This window comes from Pteropus alecto, unplaced genomic scaffold (assembly GCF_000325575.1).
Source record: "Pteropus alecto unplaced genomic scaffold, ASM32557v1 scaffold267, whole genome shotgun sequence".
Taxonomy (NCBI): Eukaryota; Metazoa; Chordata; class Mammalia; order Chiroptera; family Pteropodidae; genus Pteropus; species Pteropus alecto.
This window is the reverse complement of record NW_006440137.1, coordinates 306,208-319,562: the sequence shown is the minus strand read 5'-3', so window position 1 is coordinate 319,562 and position 13,355 is coordinate 306,208. Positions and strand designations below refer to the sequence as shown.

General features: G+C 35.4%; 1 protein-coding gene across 1 annotated transcript in view; it reads right to left on the bottom strand.

Moving 5' to 3' along the window:
• The window catches only part of FDX1 (ferredoxin 1), a 77,387-nt gene extending 68,587 nt beyond the window's left edge, over positions 1-8,800 (bottom strand). Inside the window, exons 1-2 of the mRNA XM_025050514.1 lie at positions 8,578-8,800; positions 283-363 (exon numbers count right to left, since the gene is read on the bottom strand). Coding sequence (XP_024906282.1) covers positions 283-363; positions 8,578-8,800 — 304 coding nt within the window. The remainder of the gene's footprint in view (positions 1-282; positions 364-8,577) is intronic.
• Positions 8,801-13,355: the final 4,555 nt, after the last annotated feature.

The following is a 13,355-nucleotide window of genomic DNA, read 5'->3' as shown; positions in this document are numbered from 1 at the left end:
ATGTTTGAAAACATCTCTGTCCAAATTGCTGGCTGACTACTAAGCATGCAGATACAAAAGTAAACCCTAGAAAGTTAGGCCGAAGAAACAAAAATTACAATTAAAATCTAAACAGACACATTAGCAGCTGCACATCTGGGGAAGACAAAATCTGCAGTTCAAGTGCAGGAGAGGTACAAGAAAAACCCTCAGAATTCATAGTTGCTAAAACATATATCTAAGATGTCCAGCTTTCTAAAAGATTACAAAATATGCAAAGAAACAAGAAAGTGTGATACATACCTGGGAGCAAAAAGCAGTCAGTAGAAACTGACTTTTCATGAGCCCAGATGTAGGCTTTATCAGGAAAAGACTTCAAAGTAGCTATTATAAATAAGTTCAAATAGTTAAAAGAAATATTATGACAATGATTCAACAAATCAAGGATATTAATGGAGAAATAGAAACCACATACACATACACACGGAGATTTAGAGTTGAAAAGTACCACATTAAATTTTTTTAAAAAAAATCACTATATAGGCTTACCAGCAGATTTGAGATGGAAGAAGGAGGTATCAATGAACTCAAAATAGAGCAATGGAAATTGTTCAATCTGGAAAATGGAGTGAAAAAAGGATTGAGGAAAAATGAACAGAGCTTCAGAGACTTGTGAGACAACATCAAACATGTAATAGGAATCCCAGAAAGAGAGGAGAGATAGAATGGATCAGAAAAACATATTCAAAAAAATATGGCCAAAAATTTCTCAAATTTGATGAAAAACATAAATCTGCAGGTCTAAAAAGCTTGAATAATTCTAAGCAAGATGAACATAAAGATATCTACACCTAGACAGAGAGAAAATCTTGAAATGAGGAAGAAAAATATATAAAACTTTTCTCTCTGGTTTTTTCTAGGTGTGAATATCTTTGTGACACACTTTAGATTCAAAGACTCAAATCAGTCCCATAAGAAGGGTTATTAGGTCTTTTATAACAGATATGCTTGGAAAATTGTACATCAACATTTTAATCAGGGGCTTGGGTAATAAAATAGCCCAGCAATTACACAACCAGCTGACACTAAGCAGCAGACTAAGCTAAGGCCATGTTAAATGGAATCTGAGTTCACAGTAACCTTATTAAATGGAAAAATTAGTCATAAGCAGAAATAATTTTGGTGGGTACTTTCCTAAAGAGGTGAACACTAGGACAATTCAAAATGTGGCAGAAGTGCTGGGTGGTTCCTGGGCCCTACAACAGAAACACAGTTGTTCAACATTTCAAATAATTACCCTTTCTCACAGTCCATCTTGTTCATTGGCCTAACTCAGCTATTACTGCAGGGAGCACTGGAATTACCCTTAACTAATATCTAAATTTTAGTTCTGGTTCTACTGTTAAAACCACTACACCAATCATTATTTTTTAAAATAGTATCCATCCCAGAGACCTGTACAATGGTGATAATGGTGGCTAACATTTACTGAGTACTTACAATATACCAGGCCCTGTTTCATATGCTTTATAGGTATCAACTCATTTAACTGTTACAATAGCTATAAAAGTAGTATCTATTATTTTTCCCCATATTCAAGACAGGGAGACTAAGGCACAAAGTAGATAAGTAATTTGACAATAGGTAACTAGCTAATAAGCAGCAAAGCTGGGATTCAAGTCCAACAACCTGCCTCTAGAGCCTACATGCTTGACCGCTGTGTAATCTAGCCTCTAGAAACTCGGTTGTTTGGTGTAAAAAATATAGCCAGGACTCCAGAATTTTTGTTCAGGGTTTTTAAATCTTTTCAGAAAAGAAGCTTGGACTTGGAAAAACTAAAAACCGTGGGAAAATATTTCTCCTTTTTCATTGATCGTGAGTTTCTGATAGGTGTATGTGTGCATGTGCGTGCATGCGTGCGTGTGTGTGTGTGTGTGTGTGTGCGTGTGTGTGTGTGTGTGTTTGAGTGCGTGTGTGTGTGTGTTTAAGCTATATAACTAAAGCAGTCAAATCCAGCAAGCCTGCTCTCATGAAGGGGGCAGATCCCTGAGTGATGAATTGCCCCAGAGAATCTGGTGAAAATTAGTGTTAACAGTAAATGAATTACAAAGTGTTTGGGATCAAAATATGTTGTTCTCTCTGCATGGTAGCTGAGCTGAGAACTGGAGACTATCCTCGAATAGGAAATTGTATTTTCCAAATGAGCATGTGTGTTTTCAAACAGAAATAGAGGTGTCTGCTTCTCATCATTTGAGAGAGACAAGCTCTAGTGGACAGTGGCCACCCAAGCCACATGAGAAAAGCCCAGATGTTGGCCTAGAGGAACATGAACAAACTGTTACACTACACCCAAGGGTAAACCCAGTCCTAATAACCCATTTGAGACAAATCAACCAGCAGATGGAAAGGAATTAGAAAAAAAGTAGGATTTCCATGGGCCAGAGCTGTAAAGACTAACTGGAGTGCCAGTGCTAAATACAAATGCCCAAAGATCAAGGGGCAAAATGCTTGCAGATCAGGGAGGGAAATGCTTTTTCTATGTAGAAAAACGAAGAAACAAAGCTGAGCCAAAAGAGTCAGGGGACTGTATGAAGGAAAGTGAGTTGAGCCCCAAGCTGGAACTGACAATCAGAAGGCTGATTTCAGAGAATAGACACAGAACCAAGTTCCAGAAAAAAAGAAAAATCCTCTCTGAGATTCCACCAGAGATCATTTGTTCCAAAGTAGCGTTGAGCCAGAAATCCAAGGAGCTCAGTCGAGCCTCCACCCTATCAGGCTAGACAGTGTGGAGGCCAGGAAAAAGAATTGGAGCTGGGTAAACTCTACAAACTGTGCCAATCTAACCAGGCTACAGCTGGACTTCGGTGAGATTAGGTTAAAAAAATCTGGGTTTTGTAAACTTATCCATTTCTCTGCTCTCATATTTGCTTTCTTTTCCTTCAGTTTTTTTTTTTTTTTTAAATTCCAACCAAACCCCAGCTGTACCAAGAGGGAAGCTGACTTCCCACATCTAAATCAAGATAAATGATGGGAATGCTCCAGAAGCAGTGGCGATAGGGCCAGGGTATTTGAGGTGGAGAGAGAAGTGAGAAAGTAGATGGGGAAGAGTTCTAAACAGTAGGACACACAGATATCTTCCTTCCTAGGGATTTTACCTTTTCTTTGTGCTTTTCTTTAGTTTGTCCTTGCACAGTGGCCTTGGATGTGAGGCAAAAGAAGCCTTGTGACTTTCCATTGGCAGGACAGGAAGAACAAATAAAGGATTGCCACTGTGGAATTGTGGAATGTTTATTATCCTAAAGAAAGAATTTGTCTGTTCTCACAGGGAAATTTTGTTATCTTATCTTAGACTGGCCCCTAAAATAAGTAGTCTTTGGTACCTTTATTTTTTTCCAGCTTTTTGGAGATATAATTGACATATAACATTGTGTAAGTTTAAGGTGTACAATGTGATGATTTGACATTTATATATATTGCAAAATGATTACTACAATAAGGTTAGTGTTTTTAATGCAAGGGAAAGCCAGAAGCACAAGAAAGTTAGGTGACCTATCTGTGGGCACCCATCCAGGGGCAGTGGCTAAGTTCAAAAGCAACCTCCACAACTGCTCAGACTAACATGATCATGAAATTAAACCCTCTTACCTGATTCCAACCACAGTTCCTGCTCTGTCTTTTCCCCCTCCTCCCTTCCCAGGGAGTAGGATTTTGGAGGCTCCAGCCTTTAGAAGAGAGCATCAGAGCTCAGTTCCAAAGACAGGAAATAGAATTCATTGACAAATATTGCTGTGAATTCCTAGTGTGTTTAAGAGCTTTGAGAAAGCCAGAAAAAGTTGGTGTGACCCAGCTTGCCTTCCAACTTATCTTGTCTTGCTAACAGAGTTCTTGGATACTCTTGTAGGGCACAAAACTGCTTTTATAACTCTGAAACTGCCATGACGTTGAGAGACTTTTAAAAAGTCTATTCCTAGCTTTTGAAAAAATACATTCCTTTCCTTTGTGTTAAGATTTTATATATTGTCTTTCCCTCATATCTTCTGTATAATCTAAGCACGTAAAGTATGACATTAACAAAATTCATTTTGTTACTAATACGTAAATAATTTACAATCTTACTTTCTGTCTTTTTTCCCCTAACTTTCTATTTCTAATGCTCACTTTTCAAAATAACTTTCAAAAGTGAATGTAGGAACTCAATGTCTTTGTCTTCCTATTTTCGTTGTTCTTCTTGGCAGTCTAGTTTATAATATACTCATGTTCCCAAATCAAAACACAATTATAAGTTTATGTAGGATAGTTTCTGAGCTGATAGTATCATTGTTTCATAAACTCACATTTAGAGATGTGTAAAAATTCAGTTAACAGGTTTAGAGTCTAAGTGGTAAATCAGTTCCTATTCCTAAAAAGCGCAGAACTGGAAGATTTTGTGGTTAAAATGCAAAAAGAAATTTAGGCAGAAAAAAATTTATGACTCTGGTAATAGAGAAGTTAAATGGTGGAAAGAAGACCAAAGGACACAGTGAAATTTTCATCTCTAGAAGATCAAAGCTAGTATAGGAATTCTATGAGAATTTATTCCTACATAAAATTAGGCCCCTTTTTGCTTTAGGATTGTATAATTTTGTAACATTATTGCTAATTCTGTGTGCTGTAGTTTGCTATCTCATATTTTACCAAATATGACTTCTTTTAAATAATAGAAAATTCTTATTTTAATGAATTTTAAATTATTTTCAAATCAAAGAATAGAGAAGATGTCTCTAACAAAGATAAATGTAGCTAATTTTATAATTTTTCCTAAGGCAATATGGTTTTACACATTTCTTCTATTTACAAATAGTGGAAATTTTCCAATCAGATGTGAATCTTGAAAAATTTATCAAATGTATGTTTATTAAACAAATGAATTGTTGTTTTAGACAAGTTGAGAGAGATTTTTAAGTCCCAGGCTTTTGATAAACGACAGAAGTACACAGTAACTGCTGAGGACCAATCTGACAGGAATTGGCAAGGACAACAGACAGAACAATGAAGGTCTATTATCTTAGAGTTCACAAAAGAATGGTCGGGCCCCTAGCCAGATGTATAATCAGTCTATTTTAGTGTTTATCACACAAACCAATGGATTTTTCCAAATAATAGTAAATTGGGTGTGGCTCTTTTTTTTTTTTAAGAGGATTTCCTGGCAATCTGTCTAGAAGTTATGATAATATCTTTGTATATTTTGATAAAATGGTACACTATGCACCTATGATAAAAAACAATGGGTCTTTGGTATCGCTTTTTGATTCTGAGTGTTTGGGGAATTTTATTTTCAATGGTTCTCTTTTCACTTCATTAGTCTATATCAAGGCTGATTTTACCTTAGTCCAATTCCCTTGAAATATGTGCTTTGTCATGCTCATTACAATAAATAAGAAGAGGTGATTTGCTTATATGGCAGCCTGGCCCCTACTCAATCAAAGAGGAGAACAGAGCAGAGACAGCACTGCTACTCAAATATCACCTGCAACATATAACTCAAGGGTCACACACATGTGTCTTTGAAACCCAATATTTGTGTTTATTAGCACATTGCAGTAATTACTGCTTAAATAACTTTCCTGCTTGTCACAATACTTAAATTTTTAATTGTTGATTGTGAAGAGAAAATAGTCCTCAACCTAAGCTAACTTAAGGTCTTATTCATTATTGAAGCTTCCATAAAAGTCAAATATTTGTTTTTGAAAAAACAAATGTTAATGAGAAAAGTCATCATTTTAATTCATTAGACATATATAAATCCATTGAAAATTTTATAAATAAATTAAAACATGACTTATTCGTATGTATTTAGTGCAAATTTTAAAATTATATTAAAATAATTGCTCAAACTTCAAATAATGCTCAAAATAGTCAAATATCCAAAATCCATTAACAAAAATTCTTAGCAAAATATGAATATGAAGAAATTCCCTCAACTTCATAAAGGGCAACTACCTACAGCTAGCATCTTCCTTAATAGTCAAGACAATGCTTTCCTTAGACATCGAGAATGAGGCAAAGATATCTATTTCTATTTAAGATTATACTGGAGGTCTTAGGCTATGCATAAAGCGATAAAAGAAATAAAAGGCACATAGATTGAAAAGAAAGAAGTACAGCTTTCTTTATTTGTAAGCAACATCATCACCTATAGAAAGTCCTATGGAATTACAAAAAAAGCTACTAAAACTAATAATTGAGTTTATTAATGTTGAAAGATATGATTAATATATAAAAACCAATTACATTTCTACACACTAGTAAAGAACAATCTTAACTTGAAATTTAAAAGAGCAATACCATTTAAAATAGCATCCAAAAATACAAAATATTTAGGGATAAATTTCACCAAACATATTTAGATCTATGCATTGAAAACTACAAAACATTGCTGAGAGAAATTATAGAAGATAAATTAGTGGGGACATACAGTGTGTTCATGAATTAGAAATGGTATTGTTGAAATATCAATTCTTCAAAAATTGATCAGTGAAATCCCAATCAAAATATTAGCATTCTTTTTATCCATAATAATTCATAAATTGATTACAAAATTCATATGTAAATGCAAAGTATCTGGAATAGTCAAACTTTAAAATTACATAAGATATTTTATAATTTTCTCATTATAATTGCCCTGCAGCAGAGCAGCTTGCAAGCTTTGGGTGGTTTCCTGAGTGTAAATTCTGGCCTTGCTGGTTACCAGCTATATTAACACACTCCAATTGTTTCCTCATATATTAAATTAAAAACAAAAACAAAGATTCGATGAAATAGTACCTATAAAGTTCTCAGCAGACAACCTAGCCTAGAGTGGTTAATTGCTTTATGTTATTGTTGTTATTGCTACAGTTTCAATTGTGCAAGTATCTCATTATTGAGCATATAGTACCCAGGAGCTCATTGGCTTTGTCAGTGAAAGGTTAAACCAGATTTAGAGTAGTATGGCAGAGAATGCTGAATGTTCATTGTGTCAGACATCACCATATATTTGAGCCTTTTCTACCTTCCCCCTCATCCCTTCCCTCTAGTAATCACTAAGGTGTTGTTTGTGTCTATGACTTTTTTGTTCATTTGTTTGTCTTGTTCATTTGTTGCTTTCAGTTTTATATATCACATATGAGTGAAATCATATGGTTCTCATCTTTTTCTGTCTGACTCATTTCACTTAGCATGGTAATCTCAAGATCCATCCATATTGTCACAAACAGCAGTATTTCATCTTTTCTTATGGCTAAGTAATATTCCATTGTATGTGCTGCATATTCTCTATCCAATCATCCAAAGAAGGACACTTTGGTTGTTTCCATGTCTTGGTCACTGTGAATAATGCTGCAATGAACATATGGGTGCATATATCTTTATGAATAAGTGTTTTCAAGTTTTTTGGGGTAGATACTCAAAAGAGGGATCACTGGATCATATGGTAATTCTATTTTTATTTTTTGAGTACCCTCCATACTGTTTTTTATAGTGGCTGTGCTAGTTTTACATTCTCACCAGCAGAGTATGAGGGTTCCTTTTCCCCCTCATCCTCTCCAACATTTGTTATTACTTGTCTTGTTGATAATAGCCATTCTAACAGGTGTGAGGTGGTACTTCATTGTGGTTTTGATTTGCATTTCCCTAATAGTGAAGTTGAGCATCTTTTCATATATCTGTTGGCCATTTGTATGTCTTCTTGGGCAGACATAAATTAAAAACATCTATATGTTTAATAATGCAACTGCTATTAAGTATTGCAAGGAAAAGTTAGATGGAGATTGTACCAGGGTAGCAGGTTAGTCAGTTCAGGCTTGATTATGACTGAGATCTAAAGGATGATTAGGTGTCAACTAGGTAAATGGGGCAGAAGGAACTGTGTGTATGCAAAGTCTCAGAGGCCTGGATAAGACGGCAGGCATATTCTAGGAATGACAGAAGGCCAAGATGGCTTGAGCTTGAAGAACGAGTGCAAACCAATGACCAGTAATAAGAAGTCAACAAATGGATCTTGGTGTGGGAGAAGGAGATAAAAAAAGATGTGAAATAATCATAATAGTATTTTAACAAATTAACTCTAGATTCAGTACTGAGAACTAATTGTAGGGGGCACAAGTTGACATGAGATGACTAGTTGGGAGACTATTGCTTGGAGTCCAGAGAGATAACTGTTATGTGACTTGGCTGGGAGTGTGGTACAGATATAAAAAAAGTGGACAGAGGCAAGATGAGGTAAAAGCAATAGGGTTAAATAATAGGTGGTATATGAAGGAGGTGAAGAAGAGAGAACTGTTAATGATGGCTCCTATGTTTCTAGATGAAGTAGAAACAATAGAAGCACACCAGATTTGAGCAAGACAAACTGCAGATACTAATTTGTTTCTGCAAAATAAGAGGCAACCTTTTCTTCAAAGTCTTTTATCAAATTCTAAAATTGTGTTTGTATTATATAATTCAATCTTTTAAAAAAAAAAAATAAGGAGTAGCCTAGAGTAGAAATTACCTATAAGTGAATGCATTAGTTATCAATTGTTACATAAAAAGTTACCCCAAACCTTCATAACTTAAAACAACAAACATTTATTATCTCACAGTTTCTGTCGGTCAGGGATTCAGGAGCAGCTTGGCCAGGTGGTTCTGGCTCAGAGTTTCTCAAGTGGTGGCATTCAGTATGTTGGCAGGGGCTACAGTCATTTGAAGGCTTGACTGCAGCTGCGAGATTTATCTGTTTCCACAGTGGCTCATTCATATGGCTATTAGCAGAAAGCCTTAGGTCTTCACTAGCTTCTGGCAGTATGCCTCCATTTCTCGCCATATGGGCCTCTCCATAGGCTGCTTGAGTATCCTTGTGACATGGCATTTGGCTTGCCCCAAGCAAGTGATCCCAGAGAGAGCCAATGAGGAGAAAGTTACAGTGTCTTTTATGATCTAGTGTCAGAAGTCACATAACATTAATTAAACTTCATTCTACTTGTTGGAAACAAGTCACTATGTTCAGCCCACACTCATGGGGAGGAGAATGGGGAGAATTAGTTTCCATCTCTTGAAGGAAGGAACATCAAATAATTTGTACATGTATTTTAAAATCATCACAGAAAATTTTAAATCTTATACACTTGACATTTTACAAAGTGATGGGCACCTTTCCTCTATAGTAAATAACACTGCAGTATAGATTCGATTAAATTAAAATAAAACTAAAGTGTTATAAATTAGAAAATAGCTGCCTAGAATGCTCAGTGCTAAAGTTCAGGGTGAGTATCATTTATATATTTATATCTCTGTATTATTGAATCTTATTGAGTCATAAACAAAGAGATATTTGAAAGGTCAAAATTATGAAATATGCTAAGTGATTCTCTGTACATAAATACTTTCTGCATGTTATAATGAATTCTAGGAATTACGCATTGCTATGTATGAGAATCAAATATTTTATATGTGAATTAGAGTCAGAGTTGAACAATTTTAGAGCTTGAAAGAAGCTTACAGATTCTATCTAATCCAGTTCCCTTATTTAATAGATGAGAAAACTGAGAGTCTGTTAAAAATTTTTTTTTTTTTCCTAGAGCTCCTACATGGTTAGTGGAGAAAGCTATTTTGATGGGATGGCTATTTCACAATAATCTTGGAGAAGGGATTCAATGCTCTTCAAGGTCCTCTTCTAGTCTTGAAAATCTGTATCTGAAAATAATCTCTGGGAAAGGAACAATAAGTATTAACATTCTCCCTCTTCTAACATTGTCTGTAAAAAAGTTACAAACTAGTCCATTGGATCTTTCAAGGTCACTTACTATCTTGTCTGTAGAAATTGGGAATAAAGCCAAGTTATAGATTCCCTCATTTAGACCCTTTCAATTCCATTTATTACTTACCTTGGAAATTTTATTGCCATTTACCATAAACTAAATATAAGCAGAGAGGATTGAGTAATAACGTTTATCTCGTCTTTATTGAAGATTAAAATGCCCATATCTGTGAACACATTATGAATTATGTACTTATGTAATTTGATCTTAGAGAGAGAATAAAGGTAGAAATAAGTCTGCCGTTTCCTGACTCTCAGGTCAGGTACATTGACCATCAAACCTCTATTGACTATACTGAAATTTTATAGCTCATATCAGCAATTAAATTTGTATTGCTTACTAGGCATACAAAGCAGATGATAAGACAGTTTTATTTACTTTGTCTATTTACTTTGTCTGAGGGCTATAATATTGAATAAATTGTGAATATGTACTTAAATATGCAAGATAGTATGAATAGTATGAAATATCCTGATTTATAATAGAAAGTTCTTTTGCATTTCTATGTAAAAATATTTTTAAAATAGTTGTGATTTTTACAGTGTTATAGCTTTTAAAATGGTAAATAGAAGTTTTTGATGGAAAAATATTTTAATATATTACAATGCTTCAGGTTAATTTAATATCTAACACGGTAGTAAAATCCTTGGCTTGAACAAAACTCTATTTTCCAAAAAAATAGTTGGAAATAAGAGGCCTATTTGATCATGTTACCTCTGTATGTTTATTTATTTAACAAGCATTTATTGGATGTCTCTTGCCATAGTTCTTATAGTTTGTATATATCCAGTTACTGAAAATACATTTGTTCCTAGATTGCCCATAGACACTTAAAAGTCAGCATCTTCCCAACATGTCTATCTTTATCTCTCAGTTCTATTCACCCCATTTGTCACATCTCCCTTTCTCTTACTTCGCAAGTCTTTTAAAAGATTCTATTTTTCTTCATCCTCACAATCTCTCAAGTTCTAATTCCTGGCCTTTATAGCAAAAGTCTAAGGTGTCCCTGATGATCTCACCATCCTCTTTTATGTCACTGAACCTCTCTCCGGAGCAATCCACATGACTGCCAGTTACTTACTAACATAAATTAGATCACATTATTCCTCTTAACATCTCTTGTGGATTCCTATTTTCTCTAGGAGGAAGGGCAAATTCTGAACTTTCCAAACTGATTTCATTTTACCTTTCGGAAACCTCTGATTTTAAACATCTTTGCGTCTAAACATCAACCCCGTCTTGCTACTCAGTCTCCAAAGCTGATTGCCTTTCCCTCCACCACTCATCTCTTTATTCCCCCCTCCTCTGTGGCTTTCTCTTTTCTAGTTGGAGTTAATTGCCTTCTTTTCTGTCTCCCTTGACACTGTGTTTATCTTTATTATAGCTCATATTGCACAGCTCAGTTCATCACAATTCTTCATAGAAGAGCCTCACACTTGGGAAAAAGTGGCTTTGCTGTTTTTGTGTAATTAACAACACATATTGTAGTAAAACTCAACTTAAATTTTTTTCTACACTGCAAAAGTAATACAGAAAATACTGAAGAATAAAGAAAAAAAGTGCCCACAGAAACACTATCCAGAGACAACTGTATTTCAATTTTTCCTTTTTTCTAACACCTCATAGGTTTTTTTCCCCCTCTAACATAGATGTGATCATATTGCATGGATAGTTTCATAACTTGTTTTTCCACTTAACACTATATTAAAAAACACCAGTGATGTTATATATTTAAAATTGTTATCTAAAATGCTATAGAGTAGATATATTTTAAAGACATTTAGTTTCTATATTTTATTTTTGCACCTTATAAATATTGTGATGTAGAGTTTATGAAAATAGCTTTGGCTTTGTTACAGATTATTTCATTCAGAAAGAATCCTAGATATGGAATGAGTGGTTCAAAGAGTATGAACATTTTTATAGGTTGAATCACAGTGCCAATTGCTTTTTAAACAGTTTGTTTCAGTTTACACTCCTACTCACAATGTCTGAGAGCGCGCTTTTTATCTCACCAGACTTGAATATTATCTTTTATGTAAATATTTACTAATATGATAGCCAACTGAAATGTTACAATTTCTGGCTCCTTCACTGTTTCAGTGTATGGAATAAAACCAAGGCTTTGGAGTTAAGTATAACAGGGTTTGGTCAGAGTGCTGCCACTTCCCAGCTGTGTTGCATCAAGCAAATTACTTAACTCCTTTGATACTTTGTTTTTTTAAAGGTCAATAATAATATTTACAACAAACACAGGGGTGTTGTAATTATTAAAAAAGTCATATAAAAGCATTTCACAACAGTGCCTGGTACATGTCAAACGACAGTGAATCCTTCATTTTCCCTTGTAAAAGTATCTTATATACTTTTAATTAGCATTCTAACAAGGAAGTTACATAATACTTTGACTATCTTTATGTATGCAACTTGATGTGGAAGGCCGAACAATTAATTATCTGGATAATTCTTGCACCACCAGGTGGTCAGGGACTATTTTTTGGTTAAAAAAGAAAGCACACACCAGGTTTCCATCCTTGAGAAATTTGCAATCTAAAAGCCTTTAACTCTTGGGACTTTTAATTGCTCAAAGAGGTCTCAAAGGGCAATGGTGGAAAGTCACTGAAGAGTAAGCTTAGTGAAAGTGATCTGGGGAGAGAATACCTGGAAAAGCTACTGTCTCAAGGAAAGCAAATGCTAAGGAAGCATATGAATTATTATTCTATAACAGTTATGTAGACCCGTGAGGTTTTATCTGAATGTAAAGTTTGTACATAAAAGGTAAACTATATTAAGCATTGCAAACAGGGCAAACAAGACTAATCTGATTTTGTGCACTTGCTGTTTGTATACTCACAGCAAATTTTGCTCTTTGGATCCCAGCAGGAAATACCGAGAGGAAGCATGGCATAGATGACACAGCACTGATTATAAGTCTATCTCGTCCTAGCCACTAACTAAAGTGAGTAGGCTAGAGTTAGACTATGATCAAATGTCTAACTTTCTCTAAATTTAGGATAATTTAGGTTTGGTTGCTCTTTGGGGCCGCCCTTCTAACTTTTCCTTTCTAATCGACTCCTTTCAACTGCCAAAGAATGCTTGTGGTCATAAAAAATTACCGAATATTCTTGTCTGGATAAAAATCTGCACTCTCGAACGGGGCCATATCCATCGAGGTTTTGGTGGAGTTTAAACATTGTCCCTGAAAAAGCAAGCTTTTCTAATTGGGCAAAACTGGCCAAAATAATTTAAGCGTTCTTTGTTGCAAACAGAAATTCCTAAGACAGGCCCATTTCTCTCTCCTGATCCAAGATTTTCAAGCTGAACAGCCACGCACGGTCGATTTGGTTCTGGATTCCCTCCTTGGGGGGCGATGGAGATGCCCTCGATGAGTTTTCTGGCACCGGCGGGAGTTTCAAGTGTCCCCTCGTCCGGGGAGGCGGCGGGCGCACTGGGGACTTGGGGTTGGGCGGCTCCGCTTCCCCTCACAGGCAGCTTCACTTTAGCCCAGTCCTCGCTGGAAGGGGTCCCCTTTCCACCGCGCTCGCCGCATTTCCCTCGGGT